Source organism: Gekko japonicus, unplaced genomic scaffold (genome assembly GCF_001447785.1).
Source record: "Gekko japonicus isolate JY-2015 unplaced genomic scaffold, Gekko_japonicus_V1.1 scaffold2604, whole genome shotgun sequence".
Lineage (NCBI taxonomy): Eukaryota > Metazoa > Chordata > Lepidosauria > Squamata > Gekkonidae > Gekko > Gekko japonicus.
The window spans coordinates 137,614-162,394 of record NW_015177095.1 but is presented as its reverse complement, the minus strand read 5'-3'; the positions used below and the strand labels follow the sequence as shown (position 1 = coordinate 162,394).

At 50.4% G+C, this 24,781-nt stretch overlaps 1 protein-coding gene across 1 annotated transcript in view; it reads left to right on the top strand.

The window, feature by feature from the left end:
- LOC107124770 overlaps positions 1-24,781 on the top strand; it is a 94,616-nt gene that overhangs the window by 20,555 nt on the left and 49,280 nt on the right. The window contains exon 11 of the mRNA XM_015428280.1: positions 22,871-22,940. Within this exon, the coding sequence (XP_015283766.1) occupies positions 22,871-22,940 (70 nt within the window). The remainder of the gene's footprint in view (positions 1-22,870; positions 22,941-24,781) is intronic.

Genomic DNA, 24,781 nt, shown 5'->3' with positions numbered 1-24,781 from the left:
ACCTGCAGTCCTCCCAATTTGCACAGTCACCATTTTGTGTTAGTAGGACAACATGCCTATTTTCCTGCTTTGGTACATCTACCTGTATAAAGGTAAAGGTAAAGGTTCCCTTGCTCGAAAGCCAGTCGAATCCGACTCTAGGGTTGCGGTGCTCATCTCCGTTTCAAAGCCGAAGAGCCAGCGCTGTCCGAAGACATTTCCGTGGTCATGTGGCCGGCATGACTAGACGCCGAGGCGCACGGAACGCTGTTATCTTCCCACCAAAGTGGTCCCTATTTATCTACTTGCAATTTCTTGCTTTCGAACTGCTAGGTTGGCAGGAGCTGGAACTAAAGACGGGAGCTCACACCGTCATGCGGCAACTCGGGTCTTGAACTGCTGAACTACTGACCTTCCACAGCCTGCAGTTCAGGGTCTTAACCACTTGAGCCACCGCAGCTCCTGTATACCCTCCCACAAATGCTGGGTTTCTAGTTGTGTGTACCGAAACTGGTGAATACACACATTGCCCTACTCACACACAAATAAATGGTCGTCATGTGTATGAAGAGCACTGCTTGTGGGGTGATTCCCTTACGTTGGGTTGGATTTGGAGGAGGATCATAATGACTGAACAGGATTATGAGGATCGTAACGACATAATGACTTAGCACAGGGGTTCCCCAACATGGGGCCCATGGGGCCTTGGCATCCGCCAGCAGTTTCCTGGCACCCACTGAGCGTTCTTAGAAAGTAGGTGGGGCTGCTGCTCAGCAGGGCTACTGATTGGCCAATGGATCTGACTGGCTGTGCAGACTAAAATAACATTTTTTTTCCAGTGGCCACTACAGTGTTGGTTTTATTCTCTCTCACACTGCTCTTTCCCACTATATATTTTGGAAAAATAGTGCTCTTGTCCCTTGCATTTGGGCTTCCTCTAGGGGTTTCTACCTTTTGCGGGGGCCATTTTGTGGTTGGTTCCATCTCCCATGGCAGCCATTTTGTGGTTGCTGTCAGGATTCCAAAGGTGCCCACGGGATCAAAAAGGCAGGAAAACCTGCCTGCCTCTTCATTTGAGGGTCAGGACTTCAATCAGCATCCACCTGCTCAAGCAGGTACATCTTCTTTCCCCTCAGCTTCTGATACAGAGCTCCTTATCTTCAGCGTTCATGGAGCTCTCTAGCCGAAAGCAGCATGGGATCGGCCCTCTAGATCCCCGAAGAATCAGGTGGATTTGGGGTTGCGGTATTGGGATGTTTGGTTAATATAGCAGAGTTCGCCCAGTCATGCAAGCGTGGTACTGAGTACAGTAAATAAATCTCCCAAGAAGTATATTGCAAAAAAAAGGTGAAGTTTACATTTATTCAGGTAGATCCACATTCAGGTTGCAGTCGAGAGGGAGAAGCCTAATCTAAAGAGTGCTTTCCCTATCACAAGTGGCCAGCATGCATGGAAGTATGTGTCAGACTTCCGGTCAAGTTGCTCTCAACAACACACTCTTTGGCAGTGATATGTTTATTGAGATATGTGCATGATCCAGAACAGCACTGTGTTAGAACTGGCGATTTTGGCACATACCAAAACAGATATAGGTAATTCGAAGAAGACCCCTTTTTCCCTTGACCAATCACACGCCACAATCATCCCGCCTAGCCGTCGCCATCACTACCCCAACCTGGGAATGTACGATCCCGTTGTAGATAAGTGCAAGCTGGCACCAAAAGGCTCAAAGACATTCCTCCGGGAGACAGGAAGGCATCTTTAAGGAAAATTACAGCTTCTACAAGCGAAAGGTTCCCACTCATATATCAGTCACTCCCCTCCCCATAGGAATGTCCCTCCCCCTAGCATTTATGGCAGGAATGTCCCTCCCCCCAGCATTTATGGCAAACTGAGCAAAGCAAAGCAGAGCGAGGTTTGACAGTATGAGGGCCTTGTTTTTACAGGAGAGGCCTGTACAGACATGTGACTCCGTGAACAGCCATGAGAAGGATGGGGAAGACAAAAGCGCAGAGAGAAAGAGGAGGGGTCAGAAGTCAGCTCCCAGGTTAAGGCAAAAGGTTAAGGCAACCCATTCAAGGAGATGACATTTATGCATGCTTAGAGTGATGTGGAGCTGTGGTGGCTCAAGTGGTTAAGACGCTGAACTGCAGGCTGTGGAAGGTCAGTAGTTCAGCAGTTCAAGACCCGGGTGCCGCATGATGGAGTGAGCTCCCGTCTCTAGTTCCAGCGCCTGCCAACCTAGCAGTTCGAAAGCAAGAAATTGCAAGTAGAGAAATAGGTACCACTTCGGTGGGAAGGTAACAGCGTTCTGTGCACCTTGGTGTTTAGTCATGCTGGCCACATGACCACGGAAGTGTCTTCAGACAGCACTGGCTCTTCAGCTTTGAAACGGAGATGAGCACCGCAACCCTAGAGTCGGACTCGACTGGCTTTCGAGCAAGGGAACCTTTACCTTTTAGAGTGATGTAGCGCCCTCCAGTGTCCAGGCACTCTAACATGTGGCACCTATACCTTACATAAGAACATAAGAGAAGCCATGTTGGGTCAGGCCAGTGGTCCATCCAGTCCAACATTCTGTGTCACACAGTGGCCAAAATCCAGGGGCCAACAGGAGGACCTTCATGTGAATTACTATAGTGCCCTCTACTGGCTTACACACCTGAGGGTGCAGGCAGGCAGGAATTAGAGCCTGACCCAGAGGGGTCCCATCGTGAGCCATAGGTCTGCCATAGCCACCATCGCCAATGGGCCGGAACTGATACTTCTCAGCATCCTTCTCATTCCGTCTCCTGCTGTATCACCATTCAGCTAGCTGTGTCATGCCTCTCTCTCTCTCTTTGTTTTGTAGTTTCAGTGCTGCTGAAGGATTTGCTTGTGCAAACAGAGACCAGAAGAAAGGTTCCTGCGAGGACTACAAAGTCCGGTTCACCTGCCCTCCAGACTCTTGCTTAGGTGAGTCCTCGATGCTCTCGGGTGCATCTCCTAAGGTGCCCTGCTGCAATTGTGGGGCCCCGGGCCGAAGAACAGTTGCAGCTCTTTGAGCTTGCACCGTGCTCTTTACGAAGCCACTCGCTTCAGAGGAAAGATCTGCTCTTATTGCTGGATCTGAACAACACGTAGCCGGTTAGCTCCACCTTTCCCCATCAACCTATGTAAACCAACACCATGGTTGATTTACCCTGGCTGGGGGATGCGGTAGTGGATTAATTCCCCCCCACACCCCAGGGCACTAAAGAATGGCTACTGGCCCAGCTCAAGTATCTGATGGGCTGGGTCATCAAACCTTTTTCTTTTTCAGAACCCCGCTAACTCGAGGTCCGAAAACTGCTACACAATGGGAGGAAAGCCCTGGGGCAGGAGGGATGCCCCGGTTTGCTGGTTTGCTGGTGAATCCAGTGGCAGTGGTGAATCCAGTTTTGAGGTCTCGTCAGTTTTCAAAGCATTCCGGTATTAAATCCTGAGAACAAATATAGGTGGCTTCTGGCAAAAACGGTGTGCATATCTTTTTGTTTTCTCCAAACCGCCCACCCCCCACCACCATGATTTCGAAACAGACTGCAGTAAAGAGCAGAGAAAGGTAAATCAATAAACAGTCTGGAAAATGGCCTGCTCCCTGGACTTGCACCCTGACATTGGATGGCCAGGCTACCCAGTCTCGTCAGACCTCGGTAGCTAAGCAGGGTCTGCCCTGGTTAGTAGTTGGATGGGAGACCGCCAAGGAAGTCCAGGGTCTCTCTGCAGAGGCAGGCAATGGCAAACCGCCCCTGTTCATCTCTTGCCTTGAAAACCCTACAGGGTCACTGGAAGTCGGCTGCAACTTGATGGTACTTCCCACCGCTCCCAGGACCTGCTGTATCCCTTTGATCAAGAAAGTATGCAAGGACTTCCAGTGAAAAACAATAATAGTCATTCACTTAACACCAGAGATAACACGCTGTTTCTCTGCCGAGTTGTTCTTAAAGGTAAACATTCTCAGTTCCACCGAATTGAGAGTGTTTACCTTTAAGAACGGCTTGGTAGACAAATGGCGCTCTATCTCTGGTATCCCTTTGATCAACAAGTACCTCTTTACTCAATGAGTAATTGAATTGGGGAGTTCAGAGTCAATGGACCTCGTGATGGCCACTAGCAGAGATGGCTTTGAAAGGAGTTTAGGTAGGTCCATAGAGGAGACGTCCATCAGTAGCTAGTAGCCGCGGAGAGAAAGCCAGGGTGATAAATCATACAGAGATTCTCCAAGCAGCCTCCCTTGGTGGGAGGAGACTTTGGGCCCCTTAATTAAGTCCTCACCTGCTCTAAGGTTCTAGCCGCATCACAACTATCCATATAGGCAGGGGTCATTTCGTAGAAAAAGAGCTGGGGGAACTCATTAGCATAACTCATTAGCATATGCCACACACCCTGACATCACCGGAAGTGTGTCATAAGGCCACACACCCCGCCCCCAACAGTCCTGGCCGCTGGTGCCAGCCTTGCAGCTCCACTGCCGAGCCCCATGAGGGGCCCGGCGGTGGACCTGCAAGGCCAGCGGGAGTGCAAGGAAGCCCCACAAAGGCCCTCCCTGGCCCCAGGCAGGCAGGGGTGGGGAGAGGCAGGGAGGAAGCAACTTACCCTCCCTCTTCTCCTGCCTCCTCCTGGCTGAATGAGGGCCGGAAGCGGGGCGGCCAGAAGCAGGGGGCGGGGCTTTGTCATGTGCCCCGCCCCCCGTACCTCACCTGGGGGAACTGCGTTCCCCCGCGTTCCCCCCCGAAATGACCTCTGCATATAGGAGCCTTTTCGTAATAGGGGAACCAGATGTCCTTCTCTGCAAGGGATCCTCTGTTGCTGACACATCACTTTCTCCCGGCACCCAAACAATAGAAATGTCTTGCAGGAAAAAAATGTGAGTTCCACAGACCTTCAGCAGTCTGTCATGTCAGCAAATATTGTGGAAAAGTGGTAGCTTGTCACGGGCACCTATTGGATGGTGCCTGTGACATCATGAGTCAGCCCCTGCATCTCAACCCAGCTGCAACACAGCAGAGCCGTACCAAGTCTTCTTCACTTAAGTGGGGGCTGCAATAGTTTCAGAGGGGCAGCCCCTCTCCTAGACTATTTGCACGGTGGGCAGTGGGGGTACCGTAGGTGGGTCTGTCCCAGGCCCGTAGCCCGGATTTTTTGAAGTCAGGAGGCATTTAAATTTCTTAGGGGGCACTGGCTAATTGAATTAAAGGAATACCAAGGGAAGGGAGCTTTGACTCTTGAAAGCTCATTGTTGGTCTCTAAGGTGCTACTGGACTCAAATATACCTCTTCTGCTAGGGTTGCCAACCTCCAGGTGGTGGATGGAGATCTCATAGCATCACAGAGTTGGAAGGGGCCAGACAGGCCATCTAGTCCAACCCCCCTGCTCAGTGCAGGATCAGCCTAGAGCATCCCTGACAAGTGTTTGTCCAGCCTGTTATTACAACTGATCTTCAGGTGACAGCGATCAGTTCCCCTGGAGAAAATAGCCGCTTTGGAAGGTGGACTCTATGGCATTCTACCCTATTGAAGTCCCTCGCCTCCCCAAACCCCGCCCTCCTTAAACTCCCCCCCCCAAATCTCCAGGTATTTCCCAATCTAGAACTAGCAACGCTATCTTCTACTGTAGGCCAACATGGCTACCCTAAGAACATAAGAAGAACCCTGCTGGATCAGACCAGTGGTCAATCTAGTCCAGCCTCCTGTCTCACACAGTGGCCAACTAGTCTCTCTGGAGGTCCAGCGACAGGGCATAGAGGCTGAGACCTTCATTAGAACATCAGAAGAGTCCTGCTGGACCAGACCAGTGGCCCATCTAGTCCAGCATCCTGTCTCACTCAGTGGCCAACCAGTTCCTTCGGAAGGCCAACGACAGGGCATAGAAGCCGAGGCTTTCCCCTGATAAGAACATCAGAAGAACTTTGCTGGACCAGACCAGTGGTCCATCTAGTCCAGCATCCTGTCTCACACACTGGCCAAGCAGTTCCTCTAGAGGTCCAACAGCAAGGCACAGGGGCCGAAGCCTTTCCCTGAAGTTGCCCCCTGGCACTGGTATTGAGAGGCTGACTACCTCTGAATGTGGAGGTTCGCTTTAGTCACCATGGCCAGTAGCCACTGATAGACCTCTCCTCCGTGAATCTGTCTAATCCCCCTTTAAAGGTGCCTACACCCGTGGCCATCACCCTGTGAAACTAACCTTGATTTGAGTTGCTCCATATCCTCTTTAGAGATTACACTGTACGCCTTGCCATAGTAGCTCCAGGGTAATTTTTTGTTAACCAGATGTTTGCCTGAAAGCACGCCCCCGTTCTTTGAACAAAAGCTGCAAATTATGAATTAAAACCCTTTTTAAGAAATCCATAAATCTTAAATGAGATGAAACAGCGTTCCATGAAGAGCCGTACACCCACTGTCAAAGGAGAAATTCACAGGAACGCTACAACGCTGTTCCCTTCCGCCTGAGTTAGTCCGGGGATTCTTTCGAACTGTTCCTTGCAACCTTACTGTACCAGCATTTTTAAAATGTGGACTTTGACAGATTTTTTTTCCCCCTAAACAAACTCCTCTTTAAGGGAACTGAAGATGAAAGGAAGAACAAGTAGCAGAAGCAGCAATTTTCCGTCCCTGGACCTTTAGCACATTTCCTGCAATATGGGGAAACGCGTGTGCAACATCGAGTGAAATATTGAATAAAATGTCACTTTGTCAGATCAACCCAGAAGCCTTTGATCAAGCTCAGATCAATGGCCAAGGAGGCTCTGCAGACGGAATCTAAATTCCTTCGGCTGTGGCAACTCCCACCTTCAGCTCAGAACCCAGAATTGAACTTGACATTCAGAACAGGAAAAGTCAAAGTTCAGTTTCATAATTAGTTTTCTTTTCAGCTGGGCCTTGGCGTAAACAGCTGTGAACTCAAAGACCTCCCCCCCAGAGATGTTCCTTTCTTCAATCCTTTTTTTTAAGGGTCAGAATCCTATTGGGTTGCCAACTCTAGGTTGGGTGATTCCTGGAGATGGGGGGGGTACAGCCTTGGGAGGGTGGGATTTGGGGAGAAGAGGGAGTTTAGGATGTAGGGTTGCCAGCTCTGGATTCAGAAATACATGATTTGGGGGGTGCAGCCTGGGGAAGGTGGGATTTGTAGTGGGGAGGGACCTCTGCATGGTATAATGAAGAAGAGGAGGAGGAGGAGGAGGAGATTGGATTTATACCCCACCCTTCACTACCCGAAGGAGTCTCAGAGCGGCTTACAATCTCCTTTCCCTTCCCCTCCCCACAACAGACACCCTGTGAGGTAGGTGGGGCTGAGAGAGCTCTGAGAGAACTGCTCCTTCAAGGACAGTTCTGACAGAACAATGGCTTGCCCAAGGTCATCCAGCAGGTGCAAGTGGAGGAGTGGGGAATCAACCCCGGTTCTCCCAGATTAGAGTCCGCGCACTTAACCACTACACCAAACTGAGGAGGAAGAGGAGGAGGAGGAGGAGGTTGGATTTATACCCTGCCCTTCACTACCCGAAGGAGTCTCAGAGCAGCTTACAATCTCCTTTCCCTTCCCTTCCCCACAACAGACACCCTGTGAGGTAGGTGGGGCTGAGAGAGCTCTTTTGAGGACTGCCCTTGAGAGAACAGCTCTGAGAGAACTTGTGACTGACCCAGGGTCACACCAGCAGCTGCAAGTGGAGGAGTGGGGAATCAAACCTGGTCCTCCCAGATTAGAGTCTGCACTCCTAACCACCACACCAAACTGCCATAGAGCCCAGCCTCCAAAGCAGCTATTTCCTCCAAGTGAACTGGTTCCTGTAGTTTGGAGATCAGTTGAAAAATTCTGGGAGATCTCCAGGCCCCACCTGGGGGTTGGCAACCCTAATTGAGGAAGACACCAACACCCACAGCTGAGCAGAAGGTCCTCCACTAACCAGAGTAGCTCGTTCCATCCAGTCCCTGTTTGAAAGTCACCCTGAAAGGCCTCTGTGATGCTACAGGGGCCACTGGGATGATCAAGGTGGGATGGATACCTGGGGGAGGCAGAGAGGCATGACCCAGGACTGCCCTCTTGAAAATACTCCAGGTGCGTTGATCTGAAGCATCAGAAAGTTGGGGTCCAGTGGCACCTTTCAGACCAGCAATTAAACGTCGTTGGTCTTAAAGGTGCCACCGGACTCAAACTTTGAAATTAACTCAGTCTGGTTTACCTGCCAACCAGACTGCTCAGGTGAGTCCATCCTGCCATCTTGTGGTAAGATGGGAGAACACAGCCTAACTTCTTTAAATGGGAGAATCCTTCTGTTATAGCCTAGGGCTCTCTTCACCCATTGTGCAATAATGGGTTGGGTCCAGTGTTCCCTCTCAGCTGAGTTAGTGTGAGCTAGCTCACAGCTTTTTAGCCTCTGGCTCACACATTTTTGTCTTCGCTCAGGAAGGAGGGCTCCAGAGCAAACTAATTTATGCAGTAGCCAAATCGCTCGCTCATAACTTTAATGCCAGAAGCTCACAAAGCAGATTTTTTGCTCACAAGACTCCACAGCTTAGAGGGAGCATTGGTTGGGTCTGGGGGTCACCACCGTGGGTCCCATGTACAATTTGGCTTGTGACTGACGTGCACATGGAGAAATGGAGTCAGCCCCCACCCACCCCGTCCAGCCATTTTCTGACCTCCAGCATGGGTGGGCTTCCAAATAGAACCCCCCCCCCATCATTTCAGATCAGGGAAATGGTGTGTGTGGGGGAGGCTTAATCTCAGGTCCCTCTTCTTGTCTATATATCTAATAGCCAAGCCCCCCCCCCGCTTACAGATATCTAAACCTGCACATTGGGGGCACCTGGGGGCAGGGAGATTTTTCTGAAAATTTGGGGCGATCCCAAGATGCACAGAAAAATCTAAAAACTGTAAAAAAACCCCTATAGGGGGGATACTTAAATCGCCCCCAAAAGTAAAAGAATGCAGGGAACGCACTTACCCCTGTTGGCGGCAGCAACAGCAGGCAGCTCAGAGTGTGCAGGGCTCACCGGTGTTGCTGTTGTGGGTGGAGGCGGCGGCGGCGAAGAGCCTGGCGGGCCTGGCTGCTTGGAGCCGCGCAGGACTTGCCAGTGTTGGTGTTGTTGGCCATGGGGGTGGCAGTGGCGGCGGGGAGAATTCTTAGCAGCTTGGGAGCCGTGGGGAATACTCTCCCCCCCCCACAAGCCACCCTCCCCATAGCCAGCCAGTCATCCTTCAAGCCGTGGGGCAGGGGATGCCGCTGCTGCTGTGTCTCTCCCAAGCGAGCGGCCTCCCCGCAGCCGGCAAGTTGGCCATGGAGCCGGGGACGCCACCGCTGCCAGGTCTCTCCCAAGTGAACAACCTCCCCACGGCCAGGAAGAAGCTGTAGAAAGGGAGGCAGAAGGAGGGGAAATGGTGGTGGTGATGGTGGGGAGAAACAGGGAGGAGAGAGGGGCAGACTGACAACGGGTGGGGGAAGAGGGGTGAGACATAGGGGATAGAGAAGAAAGGGGGTAAGGAAGGATCCCTAGAGAAGGGGGTGGGGAGGGAAGCTAACACAGAAGGAGTGAGAGGAGAAGGGGAGGTGAGGTGAGGGAAGATTGATAGATAAGACAGGAGGGAACTTTGACAGAGAAGGGGGGAGAGGGAAGCAAAGGTGGGAGAAATGCCCCCTCCCCAGAAGAAACTTGCGGGTCTCCCCTTGTCAATGTACTAAGATAGAACCTTTGGAAACTGTGAAAAAAAATAAAGTTATGGGCAGTGTTCCCTCTAAGATGAGTTAGTGTGAGCTAGCTCACCATTTTTTAGCCTCCAGCTCACACGTTTTTGTCTCGGCTCAGGAAGGATGGCTCTAGAGGAAACAAATTTATGTAGCAGCCAAATCGCTCGCTCACAACTTTAATACCAGTAGCTCACAAAGTAGAATTTTTGCTCACAAGACTCCACGGCTTAGAGGGAACATTGGTTATGGGAATGGTTTGTGTCCCCAGTCAGAAGAAGAAGAGGAGGAGAACGAGGAGATTGGATTTATACCCCGCCCTTCACCTGGAGTCTCAGTGCAGCTTACAAACTCCTTTCCCTTCCCCTCCCCACAACGGACACCCTGTGAGGTAGGTGGGGCTGAGAGAGCTCTGACAGGAATTGCTCTTTCAAGAACAGCTCTGACAGAACTATGGCTTGTCCAAGGTCATCCAGCAGCTGCAAGTGGAGGCGTGGGGAATCAAACCTGGCTCTCCCAGATTAGAGTCTGCACACTTAACCACTACACCAAACTGTATACTCCATATTCAAAAGGGGAGGAGGGTCTCTGTGTTTGAGCAGTGTACATAGAGTTGCTAATTTTGGCTTGGGAAATTCCTGGAGATTTGGGGGGGGGGGTGCCAGGGGAAAGCAGCGTCTGAGAAGGGGAGGGAGCCCAGCCGGGAAGGGATGTCATTCTAGGACATCCATTTCTCCCAGACTCTATGGTTTACCATAGAGTCTGCCCTCTGAAGCAGCCATTTCCTTCAGGTGATCTGGAGGACATACTGTGTTTTCCCCTTGTTTTGTCTACATTTCCTCCAGTCTTGGCTTCAATGTTAATTCCGGAAGAACGTCAGACCCCAACTGGTGGTAGCCCGAAGTGTACAACATGTGCCAATAGTCTGAAAAAACGATTTCAGTTTTCCTGTATTTGTAAAGAAGCACGACATTTAAAAGATTGCGTTAACCATTTTTGTCCGGCGTTTGCTAAAGGATGTTGTGGGTGTGAACGTTTCTCATTGCTCGACAATGATATGGTCACAAGCCAATTGGTGCCTGCGATGCTTGCAGAACTGCATTCTACACACCTAGCAAACACACTGGTTGGGTATGGTGAGTGGGGAATCAGACTTGGCAGATCCCCACAGCTTAGGGTTGTCAGCCTCCAGGTGGGGCCTGGAGATCTCCTGCTATTACAACTGATCGCCAGACAACAGAGACCAGTTCCCCTGGAGAAAATGGCTACTCTGGAGGGTGGACTCTATGGCACGATACCCTGCTGAGGCCCCTCCCCTCCCCAAACCCCGCCCTCTCCCGGATCCATCCCCAGAGTCCCCAGGTGTTTTCCAACCCAGACCTGGCAACCCTAGTTGAATGCTGGGAAAATGTAATTCTCTTGCGACAGAACAGAAGACTGACCTCGGTGGACCCTGTGCATGTTGACTCGGCAGCCCAATGGTCACCATCACCAGCAGACTTTCATCAACCTCGTTTCCTTCCCAGTCTCCTCTTGGGCAATCTCCATTTGAGGAAGCAGATTTGGAGAAGTGTGCGGAGGACGAGCACTTATCCTGCAAACGTGGAAGTCAAAGGGGAAGTCCGGGCAAGGGAACCAGCGCTAGCGAACGGCGGAAGAAACCACCAGCAGCCTGTGATCGTTGGGTTGTTGACGCCTCAGTCGTGTGTTTACTTCTAGCCTTTTAGAAACTGAATTACCTCGGCAGAAAATGTGGTCGAAAGTAACTCAGAAGGTGGAGTTAAAGGCTTGATCTCTAAAGTATATAAGGTATTATGTTTAGCACATAAGGAAACACGGTTGAAAAGTCAAAATCAATGGGATATGGATTGTACACAAACACTAACAAAAGATACCTGGCAGAAAATATGGGCACTACCAAATAACACATCACCAGTATTTAATGTCCGATTCAATACATTCAAGGTTATACACAGGTGGTATTTGACACCAGCCAGGCTCCATAAAATGAAACCAACTATTCCATCTATATGCTGGAAGCAATGTGGTCAGGTGGGCGATTTCGCCCACTGTTGGTGGTATTGCCCAATAATCCAAGATTTTTGGAAACAGATTTTATTGCAAATTGTTAAAATTAATGCTGTCCATTTGCCTGCCTCTTTAGAATCTGTTGTACTAGAATTGGGGATTGTAGATTTGGAGGTCAAAAGTGTAAAGATGCAAACAGCAATACTGATTGCAATTGCCAGAATTTCAATTGCCCAATTTTGGAAAGCGAAAGAAGCTCCATCATTATATTGTTGGCAAAACAAACTTTGGGAATATTTTGTGCTTAGCCGGATTTCAGAAAAAAACAGTGGAAAGAATACAGCAAATAAACAAAAGCTTTTTCAAGCAATTTGGTTTCCTATAGTAGACTATTTAGCAAATAGTAACATTGTACCAAAAAATCCTTATTATACAAACCTATTGTACTTTTAAGAAAATTTATGATATATGAGCACTCCTTTGTTAAGGTGTTTTTCTATGTGATATGAATCTTGATTTTGTTACAGCATTCCTTCTAGGCATTTATGTATGGTTATAGTTACCGATATATGTTTAATAACTGTTGTATGGTTTGTTTGGGTGTTTATAAAAAATAAAAATTATAAATTGGAAAGAAAGTAACTCAGAAGACATCTGTGCATTCTGGAGGCAGCAAGAGTTGGGTCGCCAGCTCTGGGTTGGGGGATACCTGGAGATTTCGGGGGTGGAGACTGAGGAGGGTGGGGCTTGGGGGAGGGACTTAAATGGGGTAGAATGCCATAGAGTCCACCTTCCGAAATGGCCATTCATTCCATCTCTGTCCATTCACTGGTCTCTGTCGCCTGGAGATCAATGGGGTAGAATGCCATAGAGTCCACCTTCCGAAATGGCCATTCATTCCATCTCTGTCCATTCACTGGTCTCTGTCGCCTGGAGATCAATTCTATCTATCTATCTATCCAGGGCTTTTTTTGTAGAAAACTAATTAGCATAATTGGCCACACCCAACAGCTGAACCCCATTAGCATATTAGGCCACACCCTGACACCACAGCTTATTAGCATATTAGGCCGCAGCCCCGTGTTGCCAGAAGTGTGGTCGTCCAGCCACACCCACCTTTTGCTTCTTAATCTGTTTACCTTGTTTGTTGTCAAAACCCAGGGCCTTTTTTTGTAGCAGGGACTCCTTTGCATGTTAGGTTACACATGGCTACTGTAGCCAGTCCTAATGGGTTTCTGCTCTTGGGTGTGGCCTATTATGCTAATGAGTTCCTGCTGGGTGTGGCCAACTCAGGAGCCAGCTGGAACTCCATTCCTGTGCGTTCCTGCCCCAAAATAGCCCTGTATCCATCCATCATCTATCATCTATCTATCTATCTATCTATCTATCTATCTATCTATCTATTATCTATCTATCTATCTATCTATCTATCCATCCATCCATCTATCCATCTATCCATCCATCCATCCATCCATCCATCCATCCATCCATCCATCCATCCATCCATCCATCCATCCATCCATCCATCCATCCATCCATCCATCCATCCATCCATCCATCCATCCATCCATCCATCCATCCATCCATCCATCCATCCATCCATCCATCCATCCATCCATCCATCCATCCATCCATCCATCCATCCATCCATCCATCCATCCATTACTGCTCATATGGCTATCACCTTAAGCTAAAATTAGAACCAAAGAAAATATTTTAAAAGACCTTACTCAGTATTATTTTTCTTATATTTGATTATTGCGCCCATGAATTTTGCCACCGAGAGGGTGACACGATCATTGGTATCCGATAGTAGCCATGACACCTGGGCTCGCACATTTAGCAGTTCCATATCTTTAAGTCAAGGGGTGACTAAATTAGCCCTCCGCTCATCGACTCTAGGACACTCCATAATCATACGTTCGATGGTTTCGATTGTGTCATATGAGCATCTGCATGTTCTATTAGAGTATGATACTTTATTATATCTGCCCTCCAAAACTGCTGAGGGAAGAACGTTCAGTCTTGCCAAAGTAAAAGCTCTTCTTAGTTTTGGGACTGTCGATCGATAAAAATATTTCGGCAGTTGCATCAGGAGGGCAATTCCCAAATGAAGTGTTGAACATACCCTGCGCGCCTTAATAGACGTACTCGTAGCATCCGATTTCCTTACAGATTTTAAAATTTGTCTCCTAATGTCTTTAGTTTCTGTATTTTTAATCCTATCATTTCTTATTCCTAGGCATTTCATTTTCTTTTCCAATAGTTGATCCCATTGGCTGCAATGTGTATCTGCCTGGATAAGCCCAAGCAGAGTAGATCCTCCCTCAGATTTTAAAACTTTTACTTTAAAGAAAAATGCTTTCATCCAAGCCCTAGCTTCCATCGATAATTCGCCTAGTTCTGCTCTCAGTGCTGCGCCCGAGACGCATCTAGGAGTAGCCAAGAAGCGTTGGAAAAAGTTGGAGATCAGTTGTAACCCCAGAAAATCTCCAGCCATCACCTGGAGATTGGCAACCCTAAGCAGGAGGTCCAGCACAAGGCAGACAGGGCTGGGGGCAGGCGGAGGGTAGGCAGTGGATTGGGGGGTAGTTCAGAGGTAGCCCAAGGTAGCCAAGACCTAGGCAAGCAGGAGATATGGGCTGGCTTCCTTCTTTCAGGCCTGAAGTGTTGCAGTTACCATGGTACACAAGGATCTGGGAAGCCTGCGTTCACATCTGTGTGGTGCCAGGCAACTCCACTGGGAAGCCGCAGGACAGTCACACACATCCAGGCCTCGGTTCCTGCCGGAGCGCACCGGAACACCGCTCCGCCAGTCAGGAGCCCAGGGGGCGGGCACATAAGCCCCGCCCCCTGCTCCCACCAGCCATCAGTTGGGACACGGTGGTGGTGGGGAAACCTTCCCCCGCCTCCCTGAGCCCCAGGGTGGTGGCCTTGGACTCGTAGGGCCAAATTCCACCTTTCGCGCGGGAGGTCATTCTGGCTCCCCCAGCTCTCCTTCGGGGCTCCTTAAAAAGTTATGGCCGCCGCCACTGTTCTTGGCGTTGCTCGGACATCACACACGAGAGGTCATTCTGGCTCCCCCAGCTCTCGGGAGGGGCTCTTTAAAAAGTTACGGCCGCCGTCGCTGTTCTCGGCGGCAGCTGCGATGCCCGCGCAGGCGAGAGGGGAGGGGCGAAACGTTCCCTTGCCTCCCTGAACCCTGGGGTGGTGGCATTGGACTCGTAGGGGCAAATTCCACCTCTCGCATGTGATGTCCCAGTGACGTTGCCGCTCGGACATCACACCCGAGAGGTCATTCTGGCTCCCCCAGCTCTTGGGAGGGGCTCTTTAAAAAGTTATGGCCGCCGTAGGTGTTCTTGGCGGCAGCTGCGATGCCCACGCAGGGGGGAGGGGCGGGGTGAAACGTTCCCTTGCCTCCCTGAGCCCCGGGGTGGTGGCATTGGACTCGTAGGGGCAAATTCCATCTCTCGCGTGTGATGTCCCAGTGACGTTGCCGCTCGAACATCACACCCGAGAGGTCATTCTGGCTCCCCCAGCTCTCGGGAGGGGCTCTTTAAAACGTTATGGCCACCGTAGGTGTTCTTGGCGGCAGCTGCGACGCCCGCATGGGGGGAGGGGAGGGGCGAAATGTTCCCTTGACTCCCTGAGCCCCGGGGTGGTGGCATTGGACTCGTAGGGGCAAATTCCACCTCTCGTGTGTGAATTCCACTTTTTCCCACCATAGAGAACAATGGAGGCAATGGGGGCAACCTGTTTGGGAGCCCGTAAAATTGGACCCCCTGGTTCAATGTTCCTGAAACATGGCGGGTATCTTGAGGAGAGGCTCCAGCAGCTACCCTGTGATTTTGGAGCCTATCCCTTAACCCCCCTCTCCTCCAGCCCCCAGAATATACCCTATGTTTTTGCCATTGACTTCAATGGCCCATAGGATATAATGGGGCCGAACTGCGGGAAGCCAATTCAGATCAGAGAATCTGATTTGGCCCGCAGCAGCCTGAAAGGGGCCCAAATGGGCCATTTTCAGGGGTGCATTCAGTTCAGACGAACCGAATGCACATCCCTCCAGCAGCCAGCTTGCTCAGGCTCTCTGCAGCGGGGGGGGGGATCCTGAGCAAGCCAAGGGAGGGGAAGGTGGTTTAAACCGCCTCTTCTTCCCTCCAGCAGCCAGCTTGCTCGAGCTCCGCGAGCAAACCATGGGAAGGGAAGGTGGCGGAGCAGCCCCCAGCAGCCCTCAGGCCGGAGCACCTGGAGCAGTCTTGGGAGGCGGATTGGCAAAAAGCAAAACCAAAAGCGCAGGAACTCGAGAGAACTCCAGGAATGGAGCCGGTTCCTCTTCCACCGCCCAAAATGCGACCCATGAGCCCTGAGCTTGCTTTTTCTCATTTGCGAGTCTGGCCTCCGCACTCCTTTAATAAGGCAGCCCTGAAGCTTGGGGCAGGGGGAGTTTCTTTGTACGCAGCTTGTGTGGCTGTCTGAGTGCCTCTTCTGCTTGCCGACCTCTCGCCTCTGCACCTCATCTCTGCCAGGCATGGAGGAGCCCAGCTCGCCCAGGCTTCTTGCCTCCTGCTGCCTTGGCCCTCTGGTGCACGGGTGAGTCCCCAAAGTTTGACTCTTCCTCTACAAGTCTCTGGCGCTGGAGGTATTCGCCTCCTTCCCTCCTGCCTGCTATGGCTGCATAATTGTGAGAGATTTCTTAACATAGTGTTCCTGCCAGGGAAGCTGGGTACCCTGCCCATGAGTCTCCATTTCATCCTCACAGCAACCCTGTGGGGTAGGTTAGGTAGAGAAGGGGAGATTTGGCCCGGGGTCACTCAGCCAGCAGAGAATACAAACCTGGGTCTCCCCACATCAATCTGCAACTCTGACCACTGTGCAATGCTGCTTCTACTGATCTGTAATGTTCCAGAGGTGTTGTAATGTAATACTCAGTTTCTCAAACGAGTGTATGCCTTTCTGTTGGTCCACTTAGGAGTCTTGATCCTGGTTGTGTGGTGGGCTAGTTGTGGCAAATGGTAAGGAAGCTCAGTATTTCTGTATACAGTTGTAGGAGCTTTATTGCAATGTGGTATGGCCTGATATTATGTTCTTATTCCAGGGTATGGTGTGTGGGGGGCAATAGAAGCTAAGTGATAGGGTCTTTTGAAGTGCTTGCCAGAAGTGAGATGCATCCTGGTCTTGTGTCTTACAGATAATCTTACAAATAGTCCTTTGCATTTATATCATGCCTTCAACTTTGAAAGGATCATAATGCTGATTGTGTGAACTGAGGCAAATCACGAGAGGTAGAGCAGGAAGGGTTGCATCAGTGCTTAGTTCTTGTGGCCCTTTCTTACACGCCCAGGGAAATGCTGATCGCCACTTTGGGGCCAGGAAGCAATTTTTCTCCAGGCCAGTTTGGCCCCCAGTGATCCTGGAGGTTTTTTTTATCATATTCTGGGCGTGGAACAGGGGTCACTGGGTGTGTGGGGGGGTATTGGTGAATTTCCTGCATTGTGCAGGGGGTTGGACTAGATGACCCTGGAGGTCCCTTCCCACTCTATGAGTCTATGATTCTATAATTCACCCAGGCTGGCTATGGGCACGCCAGCATCTATGTCAGGCAGAAGCGCCTGAGATCCTCCCCCTCCCCTTTTCCTTCACCCGACTTGGAGGCGAAGGGAAGGGAGAGGGGGGAAAGAATGGATCCCAGGTGCTTCTGCCTGTCAGAGGGGCTGGTGCACACTTCCGGTGATGTCAGGGGGTGTGGCATATGCTAATAAGTTATGCTAATGAGCTCCTGCAGCTCTTTTTCTACGAAATGACCCCTGCACACATCCCCTGAACCTACCTTGCAGGGCTGTTGTGGGGATAAAACACAGGAGGGAAAAACCAGTTGCCCTGAGTTCTGTCAAGGAGGAGCGGGAACGTCTTCCCCAGCACCTTTGTTTCTTTAATAGTGCCCTGAGACAGGCAGACATCCAACAAGTGGGGCTTTTCCCACATGGGAAGAGACCCTAGTCCCTGTTTGCAAGGGACTATGAAGGCTCGGTCTGACCTGGTCTCGCCAGATCTCAGAAGCTCAGCAGGGTCATCCCTAGTTAGGATTTGGGTGGGGGACCACCAAGGAAGTCCAGGGTTGTGATGCAGAAGCAGGCAATGGCAAAAGACCTCTGAACACCTCTTGCCCTGAAAAACCGACTGGGTCACCAGGGCTTTGGCTGCGACTTGGTGGCACTTTCCACCACCATGAAGGCTCAGAGTCCCTGCCAAGGAAAATAAATGGGCTGGGCAAGAAGGCCTGCAAGGAAGCAAACCGGCAAAGGGTAAAGTCAAGCTGGGGGCCGCAGTGGCTCAGAGGTTAAGTTGCTGAGCTGCAGACCGGAAGGTTGGTAGTTCGGCAGTTCGAGACCCGAGTCCCGCGTGACGGAGGGAGCTCCCCTCTCTGGTCCCAGCTCCTGCCAACCTAGCAGTTCAAAAGCAAGAAATTGTAAGTAGATAAATAGGGACCACTTCGGTGGGAAGGTAACAGTGTCCCGTGCACCTCGGCGGTGTTTAGTCATGCCGGCCACATGACCACAGAGAAGCCTTTGGACAGCGCTGGCTCTTCGGCTTGGAAATGGAGATGAGCACCGCCCCCTAGAGTTGGATTCGACTGGCTTTCGAGCAAGAGAAACCTTTATCTTTAAAGTTAAGCTGGCTGTGCTGTGAGGAAGGAATCCCTCTTATGAAGCTGCTTTATACCCTGGTACCTCTCCAAGCGCATCTCCCTGTGAACTTCCATGCACTAGTAGCGCTCAATGCACCAGTTGTGCCCAGACAGCCTTCTTTTGGTAGTACCCTCACCTCTGACAGTCCTTTTGGCAACCGTTAGCTCGCCAGCATTGTCTGAGATGGGTCACGGCTTATTGGAGTTTTTTTCAGCAGGCTCCTTTGCTCGCCAGCATTCAGAAAGGCGTGCAAGACTGTTTTCAGCCTGGTGCCATTTGGTGGACAGTGAACTGTTTGTGTAGCAGTTCTAATAGTCTGGGCTAGGCTGAACTCATCAGAGCTTGGAAGTTAAGCAGGGTTTCTCCACGATCAGGACTTGGATGGGAGACTGCCAGGGCAGGTTGGGGTTGTTATACACTGAGGAAGGCGACGGCAAACCACCCCTGCTCTTCTCTCACCTCGAAAAACCACATGAGGTGGAACTTCAGGGGGGCTCCGTGAGTTGGTAACGCTCCCTCTAAGCTGTGGAGTCTCGTGAGCAAAAAAATTCTACCTTGTGAGCAATGTTCCCTCTAAGCCGTGGAGTCCTGCGAGCAAAAATTCTACTTTGTGAGTTACTGGCATTAAAGTTGTGAGCGAGTGATTGGGCTGCTGCATAAATTAGTTTGCTCTGGAGCCATCCTTCCTGAGCTAAGACAGAAATGTGTGAGCTGGAGGCTAAAAGACTGTGAGCTAGCTCACACTAACTCAGCTTAGAGGGAACACTGCTTGTGAGCGACTGGCATTAAAGTTGTGAGCGAGCAATTTGGCTACTGTGTAAATCAGTTTGCTCCAGAGCCATCCCTTCCTGAGCTGAGACAACAATGTGTGAGCCGGAGGCTAAAAAACTGTGAGCTAGCTCACACTAATTCAGCTTAGAGGGAACACTGGTTGCGACCTGACAGCGCACTTTACTTAAACGGTGTGTATTGACTCTGAACTGTCTTGAATTGCGTATTGTTTTCTAACACCTCGGATGCTTACAAGGTTGGTCCTTACGGCTGTCACCGTTCTGTTTGGCCTACAAGGTAGGGTAAGGTAAAGGTAAAGGTTCCCTTGCTCGAGAGCCAGTCGAATCCGACTCTAGGGTTGCGGTGCTCATCTCCGTTTCCAAGCCGAAGAGCCAGCGCTGTCCGAAGACGTTTCCGTGGTCATGTGGCCGGCATGACTAAACACCAAGGTGCATGGAACGCTGTTACCTTCCCACCGAAGTGGTACCTATTTATCTACTTGCAATTTCTTGCTTTCGAACTGCTAGGTAGGGTACAAATATTTTAAATAAATATGGAACCCCAGGGCAGACCATTGGCCCATGGAACTCAGCAGTGCCTACTTTGACGGACAGCAGATATTCAAACAGAGACATGCTTTCCCCAACACCTGCTTCTCGGGATTCTTTAGGAGGAACTTTGACAGAGAAGGGGGGAGAGGGAAGCAAAGGTGGGAGAAATGCCCCCTCCCCACAAGAAACCTGCGGGTCTCCCCTTGTAAATGTACTAAGATAGAACCTTTGGAAACTGTGAACAAAAATAAAGTTATGGGAATGGTTTGTGTCCCCAGTCAGAAGAAGAAGAAGAGGAGGAGGACGAGGAGATTGAATTTATACCCCGCCCTTCACCTGGAGTCTCAGTGCAGCTTACAAATTCCTTTCCCTCCCCCTCCCCACAACAGACACCCTGTGAGGTAAGTGGGGCTGAGAGAGCTCTGACAGGAACTGCTCTTAGCAGGGACTGAACCCACAGCACCCGCCTAGCTAGATTCAGAGCGCGACTTTCTCGGCCTTCTGCAAACGGCACTGCAAAGACCTTCCTGCCAGCAGCGAGTCCTGTACTTCTTGCTGCTCGTAAGAAGTGCCGGGGACAGGCTAAGCCTGCTGCTGTAGGAAAACCCAGCAGGGAAAGGAGGAAGGGAAAAAAGGGGAAGAAGAAAAAAGAAAGGGAACACAACTATTGCATTTAATGTTTCCACAGCACAGTGCAGCACAGCGCAATGAGAGTTTCAGGCTGCGAATCCTTGGCACCCTGACTAGAACTCAGAACGGGGAAGGAAACAGGTAGAAGACCCCCTTACCTCTGTGCCACGGCCCCCGTCTGTCCTATCTTAGCAGCAGTTTCTGACATTAAAGGTGACCTGACCACTGATCTGCAATGAAACGAGCAATTTGGGCCAAACACTTCTGTTGCGGCAGAAGCTCTAGGGACCAAATGCCACTTCATCTAGTGCACGAAGTGCTACTTTCAGCTGGTAGGTAGGTAGACAGACAGACAGAGGATGATTGCAACTATTGGTGTTGTAAAAGATCCCGGCCCTGACATGGATGGCCCAGGCTAGCCCGATCTTGTCAGATCTCAGAAGCTAAGCTGGGTTGGTCCTGGCTAGTATTTGGATGGGAGACCTCTAAGGAATACCAGGGTCATGACAGTGCAGCAGGCCAGCAACGGCAAACTACCTCTGAACGTCTCTTGCCTTGAAAACCCTACAGGGTTGCCTTAAGTCAGCTGTGACTTGACGGCACTTTCCCTCGCAACGTATCAGATCTAAAGTTTCTCCAAACAGCACAACTGTGTACAAAAGAAACAAAACACATCTGCTTGAGCTGTGTGTGCGTGTGTGTGTGGGGGGGAACTGCGGCATCTCTGAAACTACCCTGACCTGGATAGCCCCGATTGGAAACTAAACAATCCAAGGAACCACAGTGTTTGGGAGACGAAAGATACAAAACACACCATGCATACAAAATATACAAACGGTAGTAAAGATTTTAATAAACGATACCCTGTGTGATTCAATATCTATAAAATTCTATTATATAAACCACCTTCTATTTCTATTATCAGCTATACGCTTCCCCTACATAATATATCCCAATTCACATCAAAAAGTCTCTAGTTGAAGCTTAAATATACAAGACCTTAACCATTTCTACAGCAGGGGCATCTGAATTCGCAACAGATACAATACAACAGGTAAACTCAGCTTAGGAAAGTCCAGTCACTCCAGTGCAGTACATCAGGTCAGTTAACTCCAATTTTATGGGTGAAAATTCAACAGGTAAGTTCAACAGAAGAATCCAACGCAGTGCAGTAGGTAGGTTAACTCTGACCCTGCTATTAAGTGCCAGTCTTAAAGGGCTTCTCTCAGTTGAATTATGTCAGTTTCACTTCTGACTTTTACTTTAGGTTTATTAATTTCACTTCTGGCTTTAATTTTGGGCTTAACAGGTAACGGGGTAGACTGAAGGATAAAGAGGACCTTGTGTTACCAGCATACAGCCAATTAAGGAACACAGAATGTTCCAGGTGAAACATTGTGAAATCTCCAGGTCAACTGGTTTAAGACCCTGGCCTCATGAGGTGTATTGAAAGGGCTTCTCTCAGTTGAATTATGTCAGTTTCACTTCTGGCTTTTACTTTAGGTTTATTAATTTCACTTCTGGCTTTAAGTTTCGGCTTAACAGGTAACCGGGTAAATTGAAGGATAAAGAGGACATTGTGTTACCAGCATACAGCCAATTAAGAAACACAGAATGTTCCAGGTGAAACATTGTGAAATCTCCAGGTCAACTGGTTTAAGACCCGGACCTCAGGAGGTGTATTAAGCTCAGCAGGGTCAGCCCTGGTTAGTATTTGGATGAGAGGCCACCAAGAAAGTCCAGGGTTGCTATGCGGAGGCGGGCAATGGCCAACCACCTCTGAGCGTCTCCTCTCTTGCTTTGTAAACCTTATGGGGTCACTGTAATTTGGCAGCAAAAGGAAGAAACACACTACAGGCTAGGTGAAGTTTGGTGATTATTATTTTTCCCTCCAGGGGGATTTATTTTTAGCAGAACGCAGCCGCCGGGGCCCGCAGTGCTTGGGGGAGGAGAATGGGACGGCCGTTTAACTCTTTTTTTGCCATTTCTGGCTCAAATCACCACCCCGTTTCCTGAACTGCTTCTATCCCTGCAGGGTGGGGGTACGGTATGGCTACAGCATCAGTTCTCGTTGCCAAAGCACTGTGGTTTAGAGCCTGCCTCGTCGGGGCCCTTGGCAGACAGATGGGCGGACAGTGGTGGATAGGTTGTTACAGTGTTGCCAACCTCCAGGTGGGGCCTGGAGATCTCCTGGGATTCCAACCGATCTCCAAGAAATGACAGAGGCCCCTTCCCCTGGAGAAAATGGCTGCTTTGGAAGGTGGATTCCACGGCCTTATACCCCACTGCGGTCCCCTCCGCACCTCCCCCAAACCCTTTCCTCTCCAGGCTTCACCACCGGACCCGAAGGCATTTCCCAACCCAGAGTTGGCAACCCGATGCGGACGGTGTTTATCTAGTCGCTTCTCATCCCGCCCTTCTCCCAAGGAGTGAAGAGCGGCGCGCTTCCATCGCCGCGCCTCCGTTCTTCCCTCACAACAACCCCGAGAGGCAGGCCGGCTTCAGCAAGAAAGTGTGTGACGCAGGAGGCGTCGCCGCTGCTCCTTGGAGCTCCTGTGCTCGGCGCTGCCCTGGCTGCTGCTGCTGGAGGCGAAGGTGGGCCAGCGGGAGGGCGCCGCGGGGCCGGGAAACGGGCGAGGAGGGGCGGGCGGCGGGGTGTCACTCGGAGCGGCTGGGGTTGCCAAATCCTGGTCGGGAAATTCCTGGGTATTTGGGGGGTAGAATCTGGTCCGGGACCTCAGTGGGGCATGATTCCGTCGAGCCTGCCCTCCAAAGAAGCCGCGTTCTCCAGGGGGACTGACTTTGTTTCAGTTGGAAGTCATCTGTAATTCCAAGACCCTGCGGGACCGCGGTGGTCAGAGAGCCCCCGATCCACACCTGGGCGAGACGCCCCCTCCCCTGTTCAGGGGAGTGAAGTCGGAATCCGGGGGAAGGGTGCTCAAAGTTTGGTTACTGCTTTAGGGGGATTTGTGGTGTGTCCCAATGTTCCCTCTAAGCTGTGGAGTCTCGTGAGCAAAAATTCTACTTTGTGAGCTCCTGGGATTAAAGTTGTGAGCGAGCCATTTGGCTACTGCATCAATTAGTTCGCTCTGAAGCCATCCTCCCTGAGTTGAGACGAAAATGTGTGAGTTGGCTACAAAACTGTGAGCTAACTCACACTAACTCAGCTTAGAGGGAACACTGGTCCCCAGCGTCAAAGCTAGTTACATCTCTGGGGGATTTATTTCCCACTTTCCCCCTTCTTCCTAGGAACCCTGGGCTATGTGTAAAGGTCCCTTTCCTTTCACACAACAACAACCCTGTCTGGTAGGCCAGGTCGAGGCCCACCGTCAGCCAATGTTCCCTCTAAGCTGTAGAGTCCTGTGAGCAAAAATTCTACTTTGTGAGCTACTGGCATTAAAGTTTTGAGCAGGTGATTTGGCTACTGCATAAATTAGTGTGTTCTGGAGCCCTCCTTCCTGAGCCAAGACAAAAATGTGTGAGCCGGAGGCTAAAAAACTGTGAGCTAGCTCACACTAACTCAACTTAGATGGAACACTGCCGTCAGCCAGGGCGGTCTGATGACTGAGTTAGTCCCCCTTTACCCTCACTGCCGCCGAGGTTATTATGCCATCCAGTTGCTGCCGATTTATGGTGACCTGCGTAGGGTTTCTCAAGGCAAGAGACATTCAGAGGGGGTATAGAATCCCAGGGTTGGAAGTGACCACAGAGGCCATCTAGTCCACCCCCCTGCTCAATGCAGGATCAGCCTAGAGCAGTGGTGGCAGGCCTATGGCACGGGTGCCAGAGGTGGCACTCAGAGCCCTCTCTGTGGGCACGCGTGCCATCACCCCAAGCAGGCCCAGACCATCATTAAAGTGTCGAATTCTCCAGGGGATGATGGGGGGCACTGTTATTGGGCAATTAAATGTAAATGGGGAGGGTTAAAAGTTCTAAAAGATTGACGCATTTTTCATAAGTACAAAGATGATAAGTTTGGATGCTAAAAAATAAAGCTAGTTAGAGGATCTCCTCTCTTGGGTTTTTAGTCAGTAGTTTTCCCCTCCCCCTTTTCTGTTGTTTTTTGTAGTGTTAAAAAAATCAATAAAAATAATCCCCTCCGGGGGCTCAAAAAAAAAGTGTCGAATTCTCTGCCAAATAATTTTAAGTAAATGAAAGCATTTGGGATTGCTTTCCTTACTTTGTTTGGATCCTTTTAAGTTAGTGTATGAGTTGTTTTTTCTAAAGTAAAACCTCAGTCTTCAGGTTCAATGGCCATGTTGGCACTTTACGATAATAAATAAGTGGGTTTTGGGTCGCAGTTTGGGCACTCGGTCTCTAAAAAGTTCACCACCACTGGCCCAGAGCATCCCTGACAAGTGTTTGTCCAGCCGCTGCTTAAAGACTGCGGGCGAGGGGGAGCTCACCACCTCCCCAGGCAGCTGATTCCACTGTGG